The sequence below is a fragment of the Stegastes partitus genome, unplaced genomic scaffold (assembly GCF_000690725.1).
Source record: "Stegastes partitus isolate 25-593 unplaced genomic scaffold, Stegastes_partitus-1.0.2 Scaffold1821, whole genome shotgun sequence".
Taxonomy (NCBI): Eukaryota; Metazoa; Chordata; class Actinopteri; family Pomacentridae; genus Stegastes; species Stegastes partitus.
This window is the reverse complement of record NW_007579552.1, coordinates 3,386-26,434: the sequence shown is the minus strand read 5'-3', so window position 1 is coordinate 26,434 and position 23,049 is coordinate 3,386. Positions and strand designations below refer to the sequence as shown.

The window sequence follows — 23,049 nt, the reverse complement described above, 5'->3', positions numbered from 1 at the left end:
AGGGCGTTGATGCTGCAACTGCAAAGCTGCTGATCCAAGCAAGTTTCACCCTGATCTCGACATGCACAATGAATCATGAGAAACTCTGCTCTGATAATCATCCACAGCTTTTACTGTCATTTTATGTCAATGAATTGGATGGAAACCAGCTTTTACCACCAGGTTCTGACTTTTTCGACTACTGAGCAGCTTGTTCTTTACTGTTCCGCTGCTCTTATTAAAATCTCCGATATTCGTTCTTCTCAGCGTTCCTGCAGAACCACAGCCGCCCAAACTCGCCTTGTCTCTTTACCGGCAAAACACCGTCATCACTTCCTGTGCTGCCACACAGTTTCCATGACAGCTGAGGGAAATGTAACTATAAAGGTGAGTTTCACTGTTTTTGCAGGGTTTTTATGAAATTTGCTCTCAGCGAGGGGGTGTTTCACCAGCGTCTACTGATCTTCTGTGGCTTTCTGTGTAACAGTGTGACATACTGTAGGATGTTCCTGACTGACAGCATGATGGGATGGATGGTGCTGACAGTCCTCAGCCTGTGTCAGCCTGCGTGGAGCAGTGAGTATTAACTGACTTTTTACTTAAACTTTTATGTTCATTAGGACACTTAAAAACAAGAAATTAACGAATATGTCATTTAAAAAAATCAAAAAATGAAGTTTTAAACTATCTGAAGGGCAGAAAGAATCCAGTTTGAAGGCAGTAAATGATGCACAGTGTCTTAAACTAGTTCTGCTATTACTAGTGGAACTAGTGAACACAAGGGACAGCTCAGGTTAACGTCATTATTTCCATTGTCGGTTAATTTATCTACATTTTCTTTTTTTCCCTCAAAAGTCTTGGTTTGTCTATAGATATTCAGTTTACTGTCACAGAGGAGGAAATAACCAGAAGATATTCACATTTCAGAAGCTGTAGCCAGTTAAATGATGAATTATTTAATGAGTAGTAGATTAATTAACTAATCATTGCAGCTCTACTATAGTAACAAGATTTACACATAAGAGGAGACGTGAGGTGGTTTGGGAGCTCTAAGCCTAAAAGACATCTACTGACATTTTTACTCTTTAAACTAGATGTTGAATATGAATCTGAAGTTTTTTAGGACTTTGGTATATTTCGGGTAAAGTTTTGATGGTTCAGGTCGAGAGAACCAGTTGCTTCACTGCTTTTATCAACTGGCTTAGAAGGGACACTTGGAAGGTAGATTAAAGTCAGAGATAAAACACAGAATTATGAGCAAAAAAATCACTTTGAAGCACTGAGTAGGAAGAATTGTTATTTATGAATAGTGTAATTAATAATGGACCGAGACTAGAGCCCTGTGTCATCCCACAATTAATAAAAGTGGAACCAACTAAACCTGACTTCATCTGGACACAGATTGTAGTTTGTTGTAGGATTTTATAGTTAACAAATGCCTTTGAGAAAAAAACTGTCAGGTGCAAATTAACCAAAGACTTCCAAAGTGTACATTTACTCAAGTACTGCACATAAATACAGTTTGGATGTACCTGTACTTAAGTATTTCTATATTATGCTATTTTTCTTCTTCATGAAGTAGATTTTGCAGATTGTGGTTGATAAAATAAAACTAAATTAAAATATATGTTGCATTATTATTGTAGATTAAACTACCCAGCAGTGCAGTCATGAATCAATATTTAGAATTCAATTTTAAAATATATATATATGCTTTTGAAATTGGTCGTTCTGCAGGACTTTGTTTGGGTCTTATGGCCTATATTCTTCTGGGTGTTCTGATTTTGCTTTTCCTGCCAGCAAACTTTTGCTATATCAAAGAAGTTATGAATATTAGCATTATTAAATGTTTGGCCAACTGTCTTTTGACAATTTCCATTAAGGTCATAAATTAAATTGCTGTTTCTTCAGGCAAACAAATGATTTATGCAGCAGTATGGGGAGGTTAGGAAAAGCTAAACCTCTGCCAACTGGTCGTGGTTGTATTGTACCTGTCATATGTGATATGATGTGATATTTTACAGCTTGAGACAAAGTAGGACAGGAAGGCGTTTTTTTTTTGTTTGTTTTTTTTTTTGAAAAGACTTCGCAAGAATGATGTGGTTACCATCTAAAGTTCTGATGGCTCAGGTGGAGGTGGAGAGTTTTACTAAGTGGTTCAGAAGTGATACTTGGAAGGTAGAATGAAGACACATCAGTCTGACCTTGAGATAAAACACAGCATCATTTGCAAACAGAATGACTCTAAAGTGCTGAGTTGGAAGAACTGTTATCTATCAATATTGTACTTAATAATAGCTGACATCAGATGTCTGCGTACTAGTTCTAGTCGCTAATAAACTTGTTCTTTCTCCAGTAGTGAAGGTGATACAACCCTACAGAGTGGAGAGCACCAACGGTACAGCACAGATCCAGTGTGTCATCCATCCCCGTCCATCCTACCACCAGCTTGAACCGCTCCCGGACCAGACCCTGTCATACCCCTTCCCCGATCCCGAGGACCTCAAGGTGACGCTGCTAAAAGGCCTTCATGGTACCCAGGAACTCTGCTCGTCAAGCTTCAGCTTCCCAGAGAAGCCAAAGGAGACGGATGTGAAGCCGGAGGGAGAGGTACGAAAGCAATCTAGATTATAGACCAATAGATATCTACATCTGGATTATTAGGTTTTCCAGGTGAGGCTCAACTAGAAAGAACACACTGAATAAAATTAGCTACAATCTAAAGAACCAACCACGTCTTTGGGTTCTTTAATCTGCCGAAGTACAACAAAAAATGTGAAGCAGAACTTAAATGGTGAATTTGTTGGTGGATATTATGTCTGTGTTAAAGAATAAGCTGAATGTATTTATGTAGGCAAATATAATGGTAATAATCATAACAAGCTTCTCTTACAGGCTTTACTGTTTGTCCTTCAACCACTGATTCACCCTAATCAATGGGGACATTAAAGTCAGCTTGTTCAGCTGAGCTTGTTCAGTAGTATACAGATAAGACACAAGATAAACTTTATTGATTCAACACTGTCGGACGTTTACAAAGGCCTTAAAAGAAGGAGAGATTCTGAGTTGATAATTCGGCCAGAAGTTGTGTTTCTGTATAATTGTGGAGGCAAAACTCTGAAAAGTCGTCAAATAACGCAAAAATAAACAGAGTAGAAGAAGCTGCAAACAAAACCAGTTTGTGATAAGCTACTCAGAAAACAAGTTCCCATCTCCAATGAAGCTCATTAACTCTTTAGAAAAAGTTAAAAACTACCTTAAGCAAGTGTTTTTTCTGAAGTTGGGGAGTTTTTTTGTTTGTTTTTTAAAAATTCTGCCATTTCAATTTCCTTTTTCTAATAGAAACTTAATTAAAATGAGCATAAATATATGTTATGTAGAAAGTAAGCTCACTGTATGGACATGTTCAGCAATCGTCCCATTGGATCTGACGGTTTTCTCCTGTGAGGAAAACATGACGTTATAGACGGTAAATGTAGGAATGTTGAGGCTGTGGTAGAATACACCAAAAATCCTTGTTTTAACCTCCTCGAAGAACGGACTGGTTCCTTTCTTCTTGTTCTTGAAGACGTTGCTCGTGGCTCCAGTGAAGCTCTGTGATGACGGGAGCTGCTTCATGTGGTGTTTCAGGTGCAGTGCTCTGCTCGGGCCTCGGATGGCACTGTGGAGGTGACGGTGTCCGGACTGAAAGCCACAGACACAGATCTGTATCGCTGTCAGATTCAGGTTTTCTACCCGCCCCCGTATCTGCGGTTCACCGGCAACGGCACCCTGATCCACGTCCTCGGTTAGACGCCCACATCTGAGACTCTGACAGCATCCATCGCATGCCTCTGCTGGTCCTGTGTTTTCTGACTGTTGCTTCTGTCCACAGATCACTCCGGCTGTCCTGTACAAGAAGCTCAGAGACAAACCGCACACCAGAGTGAAGGGGAAGAGGAGACTGACGGCGATACCAGGATGGTGGCGGACAGCGTTCCTGTCCTCGTCCTGGTCATCGTGATCATGTGCATCCTCCTCGTCATCATCTACTTCCAGGTCAGTCACTTCTTTATTTCTGTTTCCTCAGTCAAAGCGGTGGCAAAGTGGAATTCATCCCCACAAAGATTCAGGAAGTGTGATGTGAAACAGATCCGTTTTTCTTTCTCTGGCGTGGCAGCGATACGCTTCAGTAGCTGAGTCTCTCGTAGGCGATAAGAAAAGACGAGCTGAATGTGTTGAGGCGGCGGTGGGAGGAGTCCCAGCAGTAATAACAGCAGCAGGTTCAGAGGAGCAGTAAAAGGGACAGTTATAGTTGTAATCAAGTCAGTTATTATCGACTGGGCAGCTGCCTCCAGGGCTCAGTCAACTGGTTGTAGTATAATTGGTTTTATCTTATTGGAATATTACACAAGAAGCCACTAAAGCACCAAAAGGCCTTCCTATGAATTTTCTTTTCATTTTTAAGTCTATCTTCGTTCTTAGCAGCTGAATACGCTGCATTTTATTCTTTTAGATGTCATTTAATGTTGTTTTTTTTTTTGTTTTTTTTTATCTGTTGCTTTTAGTTTTTATTCCTCTTTAACGAGATTGTGTCTTTTATTGAGCATAACAATGGGTTTGATAAGTTTTATTATTGTTTTTACCACATTGGCTGGCATATTATGGTATTTAAAGTGAGTCCTGCTTCGTTTCTTTAAGCTTAGAGTCAATTATTTTAGCTAATGATGTCCTCACATGGTGCAAATAGTCAATCAGTTGAAACAGCAGTCTGAAGGCTTTAAAGATAATTCCCTTTTATGAACAGAAACATGCCTTTGTTGTTGCCCAGAGTCTCTGCGGTGGAGGTGGACGCCGTAATGTGGAATACATGAGGCTAAAATAAAGCCTAATTATCCTTTAAATCTCCCCAGACGCCTCCAGTGTTGGAGGGATTCTTCTGCGTCCTCTCAACTGTCCACTCTCACATTATCTTATATGACCTACTAAAAGATAATCGTCCTCTGCTGTTTACTGCATTTAAATCTGTGTTTTATATCTGCAGACTCTGCAGTGTGAACGGTCGAGGAGGGAGATCATCAGAACAGTGTCTGGCGTGATTCACAAGATGGATGCTGCCTCGTATCAGTGTGAAAACATGGCGTGAAAATACAACAACCTTCCTCTCCCGTCATGTCCAGAGCAGGTGTACGTCTGCCTCGAAGCATTGGATTATGGGAGAAACAGGTTTTTACCTCTATTATGACAGAGGATCTCTTGTAGCCGCGGATGGAGACGTCTGTGAATATTTTACTTCTTAAGTATAAAAATAATGTTTACGTTATTGTAAACACACATGATGTTAAAGAGCTGCAGCTTTGGCTGAGTTTCCACGGAGCCGTTAACCTCTTCAGACCTGGACATCACATTCTGGGTTATATCACCACAGTAGCTTTTTTATTATTACTATTTTTATTAGTGTTATTTATTTTTATTTTTTTTAATATATACTGTTTTTTGGGGGTTTTTTAGATTATTTTTTTAAAAATAGATTTTTATTTTCTTTATATTTTAAAAAAAAAATCTTTTATTCTCCTAAAAATCCATATGAAACCATAGCTCGGGTCTTAAGAGGTTAACGGTGAACATGTGCTTCTATGAAAGGCTTGTGTTGCTGTACTGTGTACAAAATGAGTTGGTAATTGTGGAAAATGCAATGCTTTGAATCGTTAATGTGCATGAAGGTGAACGAAGCTGTTTTGATCGTTACCTTCAGATGTTGTTGCCATTGCAATGTTCAGCAAATATTCATGTTGGATAGCTCTTTAAAATAAACTCTCCTGATGTAAAACGCAGCTTTGAGTGGTTAAAAACAAGAGAAGCTTCACTTTGGTACACGAGGGAAGGAAGAAACAGACGTTCTCTCAAGTTCAAATGGAACAAAGCAGCAATATGAAAACATACAGAGTTTAAAACTCATTTAAAGACGACCAGGTGAGTCTGCACCATGTATACAACTGTAGACTGAAACCTTAATGTTGAAATTAATCTGGTTGTGATGATGCTATTATAAGGCCATAAGCTTATACAGGCGTGGCTCAATAATCCGACACTAAATGTAAAACCTACTTTTATGTCGGATAGCAAGGCTGTCGGATTGTCAAGGGTCGGACTATTGAGTCACGACTGTATTTGACCCTGGCAGGCAAATATATAAATAAAAACACACATTTAAAGTTAGGAGGTCACACCTTTTGAAACAAAAGTCGAATCCCTGAACTTTGCTTCAGAATTAAATAAATTTTACTGAACACGTCCATGTCCTTCCCTTCAGGATCGCGCTTTGCTACCGGTTATAACTAATTCTGTTTCAGTGGAGTGCAGTGGAACACTGCAGACTCTAGAGGCTGCTGGTGGAGCTTCAGATGGTCGCTTCCTCAGCCTTCATCCACATTTCATAGACGGTCGGAGGCCACAGAAACCCAAACCTCTCACAAACAGGCAAACATGCACAGATCAGCAAACAAATCAGGCAGTCATAAAAAGCACACTGAGCAGATTTAATTCTGCAGACATCAGGAAACCAGCACACGAGCAGTGTTCACATGCAGAAGTGCCTCCTAATGAAGCCTTCTGTCTGTTCAAGTCATCAGTGTGAGGCGTGTGAAACATAATTCATGCAACTCCTGAGGTCTCCACTGATATTGCTGGCATGTTAATTCTTCCTTGAATGCCATTAGTTTTGGAGGAACTCGGCCAAAACCCAAAATACTGGGCCGAATAAGACTTTATAAATAAAACGGTGACGTGGAGGTAGAGTCAGTGGGAGTCAGGGGTCACCCCAATGGGACGAAATACCAGTACGAGTTACTAAAACCTCCACGTTTCAACATCCCAGTCAGACTGTTTTGTGACGTTTTCACCTCAAAAAAACTCCATAAATTCAGTCGCAATCACCAGGTCAGAGAGGTTATTGGTTTTAAATCACAACTCTGAACTAAAGAGGAAAGAACAGCCTCATGATGATGAGCCAATGAAGCTGATGTTATTTTAGAAATTCTGAACTGCAGCTCAACCTCATCAGTACAACGATGCTGCATCAGTTTTAACTCAGGTAGCATCGACTAGAGTCCTCAGTCAGTCTGCCACGCCGGGAAACCTTTTCAACATGGCGGCCGTGGGTCAGTGATCGATTTCCCTGCATGGAGCTTGGTTCAGGTTGGACACAGAAATCTGTCCTTTCAGTCTTTCTCCAACCGCTTTGCCTGCAACTTGATCTCAGAGTGCAGCAAAGTCATATAGTGCACGTAAGTACAGTTCAATGTAGACAATGCAGCAGCTGAGGTTTGTCATGTTGGACTATATGGTGCATTGGCGAGGAGGAGGCTGTGACTGGACGAGGAAAGAAAAATGATGCTCGTTGTTGTCGTCTCTGAGTTTAACGTTGTGATTGTAAGAGAAAACTTTTCAAAAGCCACACTGCAGCTTGAGCAAATCGTCTGATCCGCCATCTGAGTCCCACAAATACAAAAGCTCATAGTTTTTCCTTCCTTTCCCAACCTTGGTGCTACATAAATAAAACTGAATTAAATGTAACAGAACCATCCTGGTAGGACCTCTGTAAAATTCATATCACCTATTGTGGAACCAATCAGCATCAGTTTTAACAGCTGCTCAGAAGTAGGTACTTTTTTTTTCGTCCCTGAAAAGGGTCCTGCAGGGAATTGTTCCTTCAGTCAGAACATATCTGTAATCGACTGGGACCAAAGTCACAAACTTTCATGTATATATCCATAAAACAGGTGTTTCATTCAGTAAAAGCTGAAAAGGGAAGAGTCAGCAGCTAACCAGCAGGGGGCGCCTCCTGGTTGCCAAACAAAGCCTGATTGTATAAAGGCCCAAAAGAAAACAAGTTTATGGTCTCAGTCTCTAGTTTGATGTCTCCAACGATACACAGTGGTGTTTATGTCATAAGTTATGGTCCCATTTAGAGGAAAATGTGATCGCTGCTGTATGAGCATGTCGTCCAGTTGTCAAGTTATCGCATGTCCGGTTTTTTAAGACCAACATGGCGACGGCCAAATGTCAAACTTAAACACTAAAAATGGTCCATGAATGTTCATTTATCACCGACAGTCTGTACTAATGCTGCTGCGCTAGTAAAGGAAAACGTTCATCTGCTGTGTTGGTACGGATGATAAGCTGAATTTGTTTTTCTTGTGTCACCTGAAACAACCTGCTGAGAAAAGGAAAAAACTAAACGCTGCACTGATCACAGATTAAATTTAACAACAAAAAAAAGAGAGAGAAAAATCCCACACAGGACAGTTTTCAGTTTATCTCATCTCAAACAGGGAGCAGAGGACCAATCAGAGCAGGATTCAGCGTCTGTGGTTTCTACTTGTGTAACTCACACAAAGTCTGTTCACAAACACTAAGCTATGAAAAACAGGATGTGGAATAACACCGCTGACTCTTCCTTTGCACTATCATGTCACAGAATTCAGTGTCTTCAGAAGATAGCCAGATGAATGCAGCTGTGAGGTTAATGAACGCGGCCTTACGAGGGTCAGGGTGACGCATTTAAGTGAAGCTAGAATCAGTCCAATGTGGTGTTAATGCATCAGTAGGCTAATCCTGAAATATAAAACACATTCTTTATTGTTAGATGCATTCTGTCTTTATATTGAACCCTTTCGATTCTTCCTATTTCATTTTTCAGTTCTTTCACCACCAGAAAGTCATTTTCATCCCCGACTGAGGGCGACAGAAATTTGATCAGTGAAGGCTGAGATGCTAAGATCTGGTAAAAAACATCGTTCGTCACCGTCTGGAACTTTAACAACAAGCCAGACTGCAGGTTGTTAAAACTACATGTTGCTTCTGGGAGTTTGACCCTTGGACGGATGAAGCAAAGTTAGAGTTGTTCGGTGAGTCACGTCAGCTCTGTCCACCGGAGAAAACACCAACGTCAAGTCACCGTTATTTATAACTGCACATTGTAAACCAGAGCTGCTGAGCCAAAGTTTACCCGACAGCTTTAAATGTTTAACACCCTATGAAATGATTTATCACATGAATTCACCGGACTACGAGAAACTTTTCATGGAAAGGTCAAGAAGTCATAATTTAGAGAGCAGGCCTGTAATCGATACGCACTCATTCGACCAATCTGTTGTTGGCTGAACAACTTCTGGTGCCGCTGTCATACGTGTAAAATTCATTGTTATTAGTATTTTTTTTTGGCGGCAGCACGAACAGCATACCAGTGGACACGCTCATGTTTTCACAACTATGAACCGGCCCGACCTGAAGGAGACTGCTTGGTCCAAACTAACTGACAACATGTCAAAAGAAGAAGAAGAAGAACAACAACAACAACAAAAACAACAACAACATGAAGAAGAAGAAGAAGAAGAGACCCAAAATGTGCAAAACCAGACAAAATTGATAAAAAGAGATGAGACAAAAACAACCATGAAGAGACAAAAGGGCAACGAGGAGATGCAACATGACGAACCCAACAAAACAACCTAAATGTAACAAAAACAACCACAAAGAGATGTAAAATGACCACAAATGGACAAAACAGCGATAACTCATTTCACGTTTACTGGAGGTTTACTCTGAGTCGACTCCAAACTAACTGATGTCAAAGAAGTCGTCGGTGTGGCTTCATGTCCGTCAAACATATGAACAAAAGGTCGAGTATCGATTATAGAAACAGCAGCTGTATCATCTGAGTTTTATTCCTCAGTAGTTCTTGTGCTGCAGCACCATTTGATAGATTTTCAGATCAAATCAAAATGAATAAGTGCAGCTGCCTGAACTGGTTAAAGTGAGAGAAGACAGAAAGTTTGAAATGAGAAGATAATCAAGTTGTTCTCCAGCGAAACACTGTTCAGAGGAAAATGATGCAAAACCAACATCTGAAAGCACCAAGTAGGAATCAGAGGTGGACCGCTATGAGCGCTCAACAAATCTGAACATCTGTGGAAACCTGAGACAACCAGGACGGTGTGTTTCTAAAGAATCAAAGGCTCAGTTCTCATTCTAACACTGAGTGTGTCAACAAACGATGACTCTTCACCAATATTTTCTGCAGAACGACTTCAGGGTTTCAACCGCAGTGTATTGACTGATGATGTATACATATGGTCGTCTTGCCTCCCCCACAAACTGTAAGTAAACCAAGAATGGTTGATGCAGAAGTTCATCTGTCTGACTAATTGCTGTTGTGGTTATTTATTACACAGCCATACAGTTGGAGAAGAAGATAGAAAGGATAGAAAAAGTCCCACATTTGCATATCAACAGTTTTGTTCTGTGCTGTCGCTCACAGACTCAGAGGGAGTCTTCTTCCTGAAGGAGGCGGGGACAATAGCAGCACCTTTCGAAAACTCCGCCTCCAGGGCGTCCCTACAGCTCACCTGGCTGAGCGGCGACCCATGAACAGAGTCATCAGGGACTTTTTTTTTTTTAAACTTGTTTTTGACCAATTTTATCTCATACTGGGACCATTTTGCACCATTTTGGGCAAATTTATACATTTTTAACTTGTGTTTGAGATACACATGTGGACAAAATAGTTGGTACCCCTCAGTTAATGAAAGAAAAACCCACAACGGTCAGAAATAACTTGAATCTGACAAAAGTAATAATAAATAAAAATTCTATGAAAACTAACCAATGAAAATCAGACATTGCTTTTGAATCATGGTTCAACAGAATTTAAAAAAAAAAAAAACTCATGAAACAGGCCTGGACAAACATGATGGTACCCCTAGAAAAGACTGAACATAATGTGACCACAGGGACATGTTCAATCAAGGTGTGTCCTCTAATTAGCATCACAAGTGTCTACAAACTTGTAATCAGTCAGTCGGCCTGTTTATAGGGTTACAGGTGGTCACTGTGCTGTTTGGTGACATGGTGTGGACCACACTGAACATGGACCAGAGGAAGCCAAGGAGAGAGTTGTCTCAGGAGATTAGAAAGAAAACTATAGACTAGCATGTTAAAGGTAAAGGCTATCAGACCATCTCCAAGCAGCTTGATGCTCCTGTGACTGCAGCTGCCCATATTATTCAGAAATGTAAGATCCATGGGACTGTCGCCGACCTCCCTGGACGTGGCCGCAGGAGGAACACTGATGACAAATCGAAGAGACAGATAATACGAATGGTAACAAAAGAGCCCAGAACAACCTGTAAAGACATTAACGGTGAACTCCAAGGTCCAGGTCCATCAGGGTCAGATGGCACCATCCGTCATTGTTTGAGCCAAAGTGGACTTCATGTGAGACGACCAAGGAGGACACCATTGTTGAAAACTAATCATAAAAAAGCCAAACTGGAATTTGCCAAACTGCATGTTGACCAGCCACAAAGCTTCTGGGAGAACGTCCTCTGGACAGATGAGACTAAACTGGAACTTTTTGGCTCATCAGCTCCATGTTCACAGACACAAACATGAAGCATATGAAGAACAGAACACTGTCCCTACTGTGGAACACGGAGGAGGTTCTGTTATGTTCTGGGGCTGCTTTGCTGCATCTGGCACAGGGTGTCTTCAGTCTGTGCAGGGTCCAATGAAATCTCAAGACTATCAAGGTGTTCTAGAGAGAAATGTGCTGCCCAGTGCCAGACAGCTTGGTCTCAGCCACAGGTCATGGGTCATGCAACAGGATAATGACCCAAAACACACACAGCTAAAAACAGCCAAGAACAGCTCAGAGGAAAACACTGGACTGTTCTGAAGTGTCATCTGTCCTGCAGTAACCAGGCAACTCTGAAGCCTACATTAAACGAAGCTCTAAACATGGTAAAGTGTCGAACAGAGTGTGATGTCTTCCTGATCACAACCACATAGTTTTGGTGCCTGAAGTGAAAACCGAGAGTAAACAACTACAGAATATCAAACTTAACCCTGAGACTGATGCTTCTCTGGGTATCGCCTCCATCCTTCCCGTCTACCTCGTAACTCATAGCTACCTGGTCACCTTTTCTACAACGTCAGAATGTGATCGACGATGCAGCTGAGTCGTACAAGAATGGAACTTTGTGGAGACGAGGTTGTGTTTAGAAGAGGGCCTGCTTTACTCTGCGTCAGAATAACGTTCCAATAAAGTTCTAGGTCTGAGTCTTCATACATAACAAAACACAAGTTATTGTTTTCCAAAAGACCTGCTCTACGCACAACTCGTCTTATTCTCAAATTCTAAACTTTCCACAGAGGGCAACAGAGCCACGTTTGCTGCAGTTCAACAGCGGTATCATTTAAAGTGCCTGTTGGTTTGTGGGAAAAGAAACAGAAAAAAAGAGAGAGGCTGCTGCATGACTACTACAGGAAAGAACGCCGCCCACAGAAAAACCAAAACAGCCGATAAGAGTGCAGGTGCTGCACAAACACAGAACACGACATCGAGCTCAGTCTCCAGATACTTCCAGTTCAATAAGGAGCTCGTCATTAGAATAAGGTGTCTGTGACTGTCATGTTGGTGCAGTCAGACGGCTCTTAGATCTTATACAGGTTTTGTTTTTAATCGCTGAGATGACTTTTAGCAGCTTCTTTATCATCTTCATGGTTCATCTTGGCGTCGTCTTCAACCAAAGTAAGATTTCACTATCTGTCGACTGGAGCAATTAATGTGTATTTGACATGTATTTACTATTCTAACAATACCTCAGGATCTCACCAACTTTGAGCGATTAGCTATGGGTTTACAAGCTAACATGAAAAGAACAAACTCACAGTCAGCATACGAACAAACTGGTTACCGATATTGTTCATGTGATAAAAGAAAATGGAGAAGAAGTGCTGAATGGAAACACCAATAAGAAACAAATCTCTGACGGAAACTGGAGAAAACCTCCTCGTCAGCTTGTTCTGTGTTTTCCACTAGAAGCTAAATCCTTCTCATCCGTCAGGATTCCAGGTGACCCAACCAGAGCACCGGACCGTAAACCCAGACAAGACGGCATTCATCAGCTGTGAACACCACGCACAAGTCTACGAGCTCTTAGATGTTCGACTCAACAGCAAAACAACACCGTACGTATTCTGTTGTCATTGACCTTCTGAACCCTGAAAGATACGTGACTGTACAAACCCCCAAATGATAGCATTTATCAGCCAGAAACTACAAACAAAGGAAAGAAGGATGCTCACATTTTAAACTTTTCGACTCTACTTGAACGCATCATGTATGACGTAGACTTCATGAGGAAAAATAACCAGATTTAAGCATAAAATTCTGATATTTCATCAAAATCACTATGTAAAATAAACCTGTTGCACTAGATCACTGAAAGAACAAATATTCAATTGAGGAGCCACAACGGACTCAGCTGTCACCAACAGTCAGTATCTGATCAATAAAATAAATGCAGCATGGTTTAAAAACAGCGAACAGCGGAGCCAGTTGTTGGAAAATGTGTTCAGCTGATGGTGTAACATCTTTCTACAAGCTCATAGAGGCTATAAACACGGGACCAGGTAAATAGGTATAGTACGTGTTTAAAGAAAACAAAAAAATTCTCACACTCTTGAACTTGAGTCAAGTTATTTTGGACTTTTTTGGGTTAAGTTTAGATCAATTTTGAATTATTTTTGGACAATTCTTGAGTCAGTTTGGAAATTGTTTGTTTCTTTGGCCAAATCGTGAGACATTTTGGACAATTCTAAATTACTTTGGACAAGTTTCGAATCGCTTTGAACTGCTGGATGAATGAATAAATGCAGCATGACTCAGAACCAGTGAACAGAGGAGCCAGTTGGAGATACATCCAGCATGGTGGAACATCTTTCTACAAGTTCAAAATAGCCTAAAAAAAAAAAGAAGAAGAAGAAGGTTCTATAAGTTTGTAAAAATGTCTTGTTTATTTCCAACTCTGCTAACATCTGTGGGCACTTGGAAAAATGACGCACATGACATTTCCAGAAAATCGTCATAATCGTTTGTCTTGTTTTTCCGGTTTCTGTAATTCTCTCTCCTCCTTCGTGTTCTGGTTCCACAGAGCTGCAGGACTTTATGTTGCAGAGAAACATGAACCTCGGTGAAGGAACATGAGACAGGAGCTAAAAACACTGGTTTTATTATTTTTTAAAAGGACCTTATGAAGTAATGGATTTACGGATAGCTAGTTTCCTCTGGGGTGGGATCAGGCTTCTCAACAATCTATGTCCAAAAATGGTTATGTTATTACTTAAACTCATGACCTAACGAGACAGTAAAGACTAATTAGAGTTCATTTGTCTTTGTCTATGCTCAGGACTGACAGGACGATGCTCTGCCAGAAGGGGATGACAAGCTGTGAGAACATGTTCATGATTGAAGAGAGTGAAAACAAGTTCACCTTCATCCTGCTCAACATCGGGCCGGAGGCACTGAACGTGACGTACGAGTGCGAGTTCTCACTAAACATAGAGGAAATCCATCATATGGAGAGAGGAACACCAACCAGACTACTGCAAGGTAGGAAATACAGAAGAACCGACACTTTAACCTCCACTCCAGGATGAAAAACCAGGTCTCGGTCTTTGTTTTCACCTGTTAGTTCCCCAGTCTAACTTCTCTGGCATCGATTAAAACCCTCAAGTTTCATCACTGCTCATCAAAAGGACGCATTCAGATGTTTTATTTCTCTGATGATACTCTAAAACGACTCTGATATTGGAGTATTTCAGATCATTTAATCCTAATAATTCACATAATTAGTCTTGTGATGGTTTATATTTTATTTGTTGTTCACTAAAACTCATGAAATTATTGTCTGTGTAACCGAAGTGTGAGATCAAGTTGAAGCAGGTCAAAAACACATGAACGAGCCGCACATCACTGAACTTCATTAACAGAGCTAGTTGGCAACAAGCTGTTGGAGATCCATTCATGTGAGTCAGGTGTGTTGCAGTAACGTCTAAAACCTGCAGGACAGCAGCTCATGAGGACCGGAGTTGGAGATCCCTGCTTTACGGAGTCGTAACAAATCCCACTGTGGGCGTCTGTAGCGAGAAACAAATGGTTAAAACAACGATGTGGAGAAGATCCGAAAAGTTCTGATATCAGCGTCATTCCAACTCAAAAAAATAAATTCAAAGTTCACACATGACCATCTCATATTTGTTAGATTTGTTCTTAAGGTGTAAAATTTGTGGTCACGGGTGTTTTGAACTTTTTAACCCTTACAAAGTGTTTCAGGTCAGATCTGACCCGTTTCCTACAGTGACCCATAATGCACAAAAAATGTAAACCAATTTTTGTCCTCTGTTTAGGGTCACATTTGATCCGTAGATCTACCAGTGTGGGTCAAATCAAGCTATTAATAAGAGAATAGTGCCAGAAAAACAAAAAGTCTTAAAACAACACTTTTTGCAGTTATGGCCTGACATGCATTAATCAGGTCTGACAGGTGAAACCAGTCCAATACTGGAAGGGCTACAGAATCCTGCGACCTCCTAAAAGACAAACCATGGTTCTCTAAATCATCGAGCTTTAAACTATTGTATGAAAAGTGGCACCTGTGACCCCAGACTTTCACACGTGATGAACTCAATTGACATAAAAGTCTGTCAAACTGAAGATGGTCAGGCGCGGCGCATTCAGTGAACTGACCCATCTGCATTCCACCCCGGTCCAGGTAACTCACCTGTCCTCATGCACAGGTGTACTAAACACACTGGAGCTCACTGCTGCCTCAAGGTTTCAGGTCGCTGCTGCAGGAGGAAGCCGATTGTCGTCACGGGAAACACCGCTTGAGGTGGCGTTTGATGGAGTTTCATTCATGTAGTCAAACTAAAAGGCCCTGAAGAACATTTAGCGTTTGTGTGTTTTCCTGCGCAAAGATTCTCACCTGAGACATTTCTGCCCGTCCTGTTACTCTCTCAGCTCTTTGTTTTGGTTTAAGGCGGATGGAACAAACGTCTTAGAGATTTCCTCAGATTTAGGAGCGTCTGAATCAGAAGGTGACAACACTTGTGGGCTTGTTTCCTCACGCCGGTAGTCAGTTTTCACCAAACTACACCCACAATACATAAGAAGCAGACCAGCTACTATTTCCCAGAGCTCAGTTCAGAGTTTGAATCTGAAGAAATAAAAGCAAAGAATGCATTTTTCTGCTTCTCAAACCCAGCTGGTGCTCATTTAGTCACGTTACATTTGTAAGGGCTTTATTGTGACTATAGAGTTCACTTCAGTTTGTGCTGAACAGTAAGAAAAGCTGTGATCAGACCAACACATCAACCTGATACTTGTGGTGTAAACCACCGAAGAAAAAACAGGAAATAACCACATTTTGCTTCATTTAGGTCAAAAGGAAACCGAGGAGCGATGCAAGCCTCGCCCCGTCCCTCCACCCGCCCCACCTGCGAAACCTGACCTGGTCAGCTGGATTCTGATTGGTCTGCTGGCCCTGACCTTCCTGTACAGCTGTATCATCACTTCCTTCTACGTCAGACTGATGGTGACTATCTGTCCGGCTCTTTGTCTTCCTCATATACCACAAGTCTCAGTTTGTGTATCACATCGGCCGGTTAAGGCAGATGATTGTCCTCACGGAGCTTGGTTAATAAATAAATAATAAATAAAACACAAAAAAATAAATACAAAAACAAAGCTAAGTCATCCAGGAAATCCTTGGATTTGTTGGGTTTTCACATATATTTTTGTTGTAATCTTTATAACTAATGACACCATATGGTCTTAGCCTTACATTTAAACTGGGCAAACTAATCTCCTTAATTATGCGGAACTGTCTTAATATTAATATTTAAACAAGTTTAGCAAATTTCCATAATTAATAATACTGTAATGTCTTAGCCTTAATATTTAAATTAGTCAGGCTAGTCTCCATAATTAATAAAACTGTACTGTATTAGCCTTAACATTGAAGATTAATCTCCATAATTAACATTACTGTAGAATCTTAGCCTTTACATTTATTTTTTTTCAGATTAACCTCCACCATTATCATTACTGTAGAGACTTAGCCTAAAAATTTAAATTAGTTTAGCTAATTTCTATAACTAATATTACTGTAATGTCTTAGCCTTAATATAAACATTTCTTAGGTCAACCTCCATAATTATTATTACTGTAGGGTCTTAACCTTACTATTTAAATTGCTGAGGTTAATCTCCATAATTATTATTACTCTATGGTCTTAGCCTTAGTATTTAAATTAGTCATGTTAAGCTCCATAATTTATAATAACGTAGGGTCTTAGCCTTCATATTGGGTCCGGTTAAACTCTATAATTAATAACACAGTAAAGCCTGAGCCTTAAAATGTAAATTACTGAAGTAAATTTACTAAATTAACAATACTGGATGTTCTTAGTATTAATATGACATTTACTGAGGTTATTCTACATAAATATTATTATTACTCTGTGGTCTTAGCCTAGTACTTTAATTAGCCAGACAAAACTCTATAATTAGTAACAATGAATGCTCTTAGCCTTAATATTTAAATTCACCTCAGTAATCTCCATAATTACTAATACTGCAGGGTCTGAGCCTTAATATTTAAATTAGTCAGGCTAATCTCCATAATTAAAAATACTGTAGGGAAGTTTCGGTCTTTTCGATTTCAAGTGCAAGTCTAAGAAACTTGAGTATTTTGGTGCTTATGTTTATTACAGTCAGGCCAAGTTGCATCTTGTATAATTTTAGTGGACAAGCTTGTGTAAAGCTGACATCAGGGCACCATAGTTCACTCTTTTCAAATTAACATTTGGTCTCTCAGCTGCTTTAACTGATGGAGACTAGAAGCTGCACAGTCGACCAGTAGCACCAATAAAGCGGCATTTGAGGGTTTTAGGGAACAATTTATGTCGTGTTTGCCTTGAAGAGATGTACTGAATTCATGTGGAGATCATTTTAAGCCTTATATTAACGTAGCACAACATGGAAGTGAAATCAGTGCCGTTTGCTTAAAAGTAAAAGTGAAATAAAAACATTTGCCCCTAAAAATCAGTAAATAATCAGAATAAACAACCTCAATATTGAGCAAAAATGATCATGATTATCATTTTGGTCTTCATCATGCAACCCCAGCGTGATGCTCTACTTCGTGTGGTTGCATTTTGCAGTTTGAAAGCAGTTGAGCTTTTCTGGTCACCAACACTGAGAATGAACCGCACAGTGGAACATAGGTGACCTACATACACGAGGATAAACAAGTATGAGCAGCTGACTCTAAAAGACCACAGGAGTCCTCACATTTTACACTTTTGCAGCCTGTGGTGGACTTCTCAGGGCAGCTGTGGTGCTATTGCAGTTTGTAATGCAGGGAAAATATGCCAGAAGCTCTTCGCTGCAACCTTGTGCTGACTGTCCTACGCCCGGTCGCAACTGACTGTAAACGACATCATCAGACACACATTTCTGAGATACGTTGGCTTCGTTCCCGGGGAAGCATCGTCACTACTTTAGACTATCAGATATCGACATCTCTGACAGAAGACACTTTAACCAGACAGCTTGTGTCTTGGCCTCAGATAAGAACAGATGCGGTTCAGTTTCCACCTGATCAACTGACATTCAGACAGCTCAAACACATGCAGCTCGAGTGCTGGAAGAAGAAACTTGGCCACAGTCTCATGCGCTCACCACAAAGATCAAGACTCTGGCGACCACGATGACCACCTCGTGGGCCTATTCAGAACGAAGCTTGAAAGCAAAGTGCACGTCTCGGTCCCAGAGCATCTTCTTCACAGCTGAGAAAGTGCACAAGGGCACAGCGATGGCTCAGTTCAATGAAGCGTCCCAGTAAGCCATGGCAGTAAACCAGTACGTACAGCAGCGCAGCCATCTTTAATAAAACGGTGCATTTTATGCTTTGAGGTGCCAAAACATCTGCTGTTGGAAAGGCCACCGTCAGGCTGTAAGACAAGACTTTAATTTCTCCAGATGTTGCTCCAAACGCTTTATATACCACAAGAAATGCAGCGCCTACTGGAAAATCAACAAGATATAAGTAAGACGCATGGCTGAAAATAAAAATAGGTACGCTAAAATAAGACGTGAACAGACAAAGTGACGCTGACAATGATTTTAAGGTAGTAAAGTAGAAATATTGCACATTTATGTCTCACAACACAAACACAGCAGTGAAATGTGGTTTCATTTTTCTGCTCTATGCACATTCATTTTTATTATGCATTAAAATCTTCATTTTACCATTTTATTTCCCATTTTGGTGGTGAACAGGCCTGCATCACAGCCTGATTTCCAGCCGATAATTTGTCAACTTGAAGTCGGATGGTGGCGCTCTAAAATATGAATACTTTACGGCCTCACCTGAGAACAATACTGAAAAGAAGAAGGCCAAAAGGAAGCTCTCCTTTGCAATTTATAAACTCGTCTCTTCCTCTCTGGTTTGAGCCAAATAACATTTTAAACAGGAAGTGGCTTTTTATGTCCTGTGTTCACACATCCAAGGTGCAGAAACAGCTCAGAATAATACGCTGAGTGTTGGAGTTGACAGAAAACTGTCTAAATATCCCACCCCATAACAGAAGTTTAGTTTTTTAAATTTACTATACATTGAGATGTAAACCACACATCCCAATAAACCTCGTAACACCCAGCGCTGCTGACTGTAGGCTCGTAGCGTCACACAGAAAATGCATCAGTTTATGAGTTATTTTTTAGGAGCAGAGTGGGAATTACAACTATACAGCCTGTGGTCACGCTGCAAAACGCTTGTGCACATGAGTCATTGTTTGTCAAAGATTTATGACCATGAGCTAATATGAGTCAGTTTTATGCAGGACAAAGAGCTCACATAAAAAAAAAAAAATCTATCAGCTCCAGTCATTTCAAGCAATACTGGAGTTTTAAGTCTGGTTTGCCGCATTAGCACGACAGCAATGATGCCTTTTACATCATCTAGCAAAGACGGACCTGCCAGAGCTAAAGACTGGAGCATGTGTGGTGATGGAGAAGGAATAACAGAAGACATTACGGTCTAATAAAGAGAGCAACGGACGACAAATGATCACTGCTTTAACAATATTTGTGTAATTACTGTCATCACCAGACAAGAGAGGCTGAACCCCCAAACCTGCTCATCGTTTATCAGAGCCAGAAACCATAAAAACACAAAGAAACGACTCATTTTTAGCTTTTCAACAGCCTTTGACTGTGTTATGTGATGACTGATGAGCAAAAACTATCATCGGAAAACAGAAAAAAATCCCCAGATGTGTAAATCACTAACATGTGACAGGCAGTTCTGTAGCAAAAGTCGTGATTTTCCATCAGAATTACTGAAGTCTACGTGTTTCATTTTGAAATCTGGCCAAAACAAATTGCACCGCATCCTCTAAAAACGAAAAAAGACGCACCAGCACTCATTTGACAAAAAGGTTGAACTGCAGGCAGTGTTTCCGAGGGAGAGACTGAGAGGAAAATAAGCAACAACCACTGAAAAAGAAGAATCAAAACAACAACAAAAAAGCCCCGAGACAAATAAGTCCTCCTCTAATGGAACAGGAAGTCTGATCACTAACTCCTGCTGTGAGTAAAGCGTTATGTTTGTGTTCTTGTGTTACAGAACAGCGACGACAAAGACGACTGTGAGAATTCCACCTATGTGGAGATGAGGAAAGCTTCTCCTCAGAGGAACGTAGACTGTGTCTACAGCGGAGTCAAATAGATGAACAGCAGAGGGAGACAAAGACTGGCCAAAGACACCTCGCTGCCCCTGACTGCACATCTGCTCATCTACAGAGCAAACCCAACCTCCTGGATCAGTAAATAAATGCAGCATGGGTCAGAACCAGTGAACAGGGGAGCCAGTTGTTGGAGATACATACAGCTGATGGTGGAACATCTAATAACAGCAGAGAAGAGAGAAAAGTCTGGAGAGAATGGAAAAATTGAAATATCCAAAATTAGTAAGAAATTGTCCAAAATGAGATAAACTTGTTCAAAATGATCCAAAAGATTATTCTAGATGACGCAAAATTTGTCACAAATGGCATAAATTGGTCGAAAATGATTTAAAAGATTATTCACATTTAGTTGAAATGTTTCCAGAATGACTCAAAAGTAAAAGGATCATGAGAGGAAATCAGTAAATAAATGCAGCATGGCTCAGAACCAGAGAACAGAGGAGCCAGTTGTTGGAGATACATTCAGCTGATGGTGAACAATGCAGTTTATAGAGGTTGTAAAAAATGTGAATAGTTTAATATGCAGTATGTAGCATCACCGTTGTTTTCCAGAGTAGTTGACACGTATAAGCACTTTGGAACATGTTGAGCATGTTCATCACAGGGTTGTTGTTGTTGTTGTTTAATGTGTGAAATAAAAAAAATCAAAGACATCCAGCTTTTGTTTTTTTGCTTTTTTTCATGATTTGTGTCATTCTGACTGTGTCATAGTGCACAGAAGACATCTGCTTCTTCCTGGCTGAGCTGTTTCCGTAGGTGTGTAGAATCTTATATTGTAGTTAATAATGAGCCACAGTGAGGAAAAACGAGCAAAGACTCAGAAACTGCTCGGGTTTCAGAGGGTTAATGTAACTGAAGATTGACTCTCTGTCTCTTACTGCTGGTGGACATGGAGGTAAAGGTGTCCTCCATCGTTTCTGAACGTTCTGTTGTCCTTGTATGTTTTCGTGCCACATAAAAAACAATGGAGCTCAACGTAGGCAGCTAAAGATTCAGCGTCTTCCTACAGAAATGCATGGCGGTGTACAGCTACATCAGAGTCCTTGTGTCTGTTAAAAACCAGGTTTAGACAAAAACATCTGCCACTGCCGTCACCCATATGGATTAAAAAACAGAGAAGCAGTTTGTATATTTGATGTAATACCGACAATGGGCAGCAGAGGGAGACACTGGCAGTCTAATATTATTCAGGATTTCAGTTACATGCAGCGGAGAAACATAAAAACAGTTAATCCCTGTTGACTTGAGTTGATTTATCGTTTACCCAAAGTCTGATTGACTAGAGTTGACCCCATATTTTGGAGAAACCTAGATTCTAGTCACTGCTCTGTATTCGTTGACACTGTGTCAGCCTCAAAACAGCAACGTAAAACCATCATATTTGAAGAATAGCTCAGAGAATAACAAACTCTATGAACCAAGGACAGAAAAATAATGTATCATAGAGTTTATTTGAGAAAGTACAGAGCATTTGAGTCACAAATTTGGAAACTAACACTGAAAAAATTCAGGTTTTCTAATCTCCCAGATAGGATAAAGATATAGTACTGAAGTAAAGAGGAAATATCAAGAAGACTACAGATATTTCCACACCAATGTTTGCACAAGAGGATAAAATAAGGTCATTAGCTTCTGATCTCCTCTGAATAATGTGCGTAACACCAAAGTTCTCTCACGGCGATTTCGTGACACAATGACGACAGCAAAGAGCAACAAAAGCCGTCTGTCAAAGGCCTCTGGCTTGTTCTGAGACAATAAGAGAGATTAAAGCCGCCCGAGGAAAACGAAAGCGTGTCAAGCAAACATTCCAGCTGTCACTCTTCACACAGCGTTTACAGATGATTGCAGCACGTCTTTCAGCGGCTGTGACCCGTTTACAGCGAGGAACCACAGATCTGAGGGAGTTAAATCAGTTTCTTCTTTACACCTGGAGCCAGATGTAATAGCTGCTCATGAGCTCAAACATGTTCACTAGGTGGTGTTTTACACATTAAAACAGGTTGCTGCTCTCCAGTAGAGATTAGTTATATTGACACTCATCTGTAACAGGTGTGTAGCTGATAAATGTGAACCTGATACAAGGTAAGATGGAGTAACGTTGACATAAACTTGATTATTAATGTTTAGCAGTAAAAGAACCAGGTCCATTGGTTTGATGGTTCTCAATCTCGTTACTGCTGCTGTCAGAAAGAGAAAAGTTCTACATCAGCCACCTTCCAGGATTGAGTCCTTCATTTTGGAGGACCGGACCACCTGTGAACACCCAAGAGTTTTCACTAGTTTGAACCGGTCCAACCTTCTTTAGTGAACGTCCTCTCGGAGTCGACTCCAACCTAACTGACATCATGTCAAGGAAGTCGTCAGTGTTTCTGCATTTCCTTCAAACGGATGAAACAAAAACTTGAGTGTAAACTTTGCAAACAAGACCAACAAC

At 40.5% G+C, this 23,049-nt stretch overlaps 2 protein-coding genes across 2 annotated transcripts; both read left to right on the top strand.

Moving 5' to 3' along the window:
- Positions 1 to 473: 473 nt before the first annotated feature.
- Positions 474 to 5,461, top strand: cd28 (CD28 molecule). Its single transcript, XM_008302476.1, has 5 exons — positions 474 to 555; positions 2,336 to 2,589; positions 3,610 to 3,766; positions 3,854 to 4,017; positions 5,003 to 5,461. Exons 1-5 carry the CDS (start codon positions 483 to 485, stop codon positions 5,102 to 5,104), a joined length of 750 nt encoding a protein of 249 aa, XP_008300698.1. The 5' UTR covers positions 474 to 482; the 3' UTR covers positions 5,105 to 5,461.
- A 6,881-nt stretch (positions 5,462 to 12,342) lies between these two features.
- On the top strand, positions 12,343 to 20,764 carry LOC103372761 (uncharacterized). Its single transcript, XM_008302475.1, has 5 exons — positions 12,343 to 12,550; positions 12,867 to 12,990; positions 14,211 to 14,413; positions 16,243 to 16,397; positions 20,495 to 20,764. The coding sequence occupies exons 1-5, from the start codon at positions 12,490 to 12,492 to the stop codon at positions 20,594 to 20,596; spliced, it is 645 nt and encodes a 214-aa protein (XP_008300697.1). The 5' UTR covers positions 12,343 to 12,489; the 3' UTR covers positions 20,597 to 20,764.
- The last annotated feature ends 2,285 nt before the right edge of the window (positions 20,765 to 23,049 follow it).

Excerpts from the sequence above, each read along its gene's own strand:
- cd28 (XM_008302476.1), top strand. The coding sequence starts at position 483 with ATGTTCCTGACTGACAGCATGATGGGATGGATGGTGCTGACAGTCCTC. Across the intron at positions 3,767-3,853 it reads CACCCTGATCCACGTCCTCG|ATCACTCCGGCTGTCCTGTA; the intron begins GTTAGACGCCCA and ends TTCTGTCCACAG. Across the intron at positions 4,018-5,002 it reads TCGTCATCATCTACTTCCAG|ACTCTGCAGTGTGAACGGTC; the intron begins GTCAGTCACTTC and ends TTATATCTGCAG.
- LOC103372761 (XM_008302475.1), top strand. The coding sequence starts at position 12,490 with ATGACTTTTAGCAGCTTCTTTATCATCTTCATGGTTCATCTTGGCGTC. Across the intron at positions 12,551-12,866 it reads TGGCGTCGTCTTCAACCAAA|GATTCCAGGTGACCCAACCA; the intron begins GTAAGATTTCAC and ends CTCATCCGTCAG. Across the intron at positions 16,398-20,494 it reads CCTTCTACGTCAGACTGATG|AACAGCGACGACAAAGACGA; the intron begins GTGACTATCTGT and ends CTTGTGTTACAG.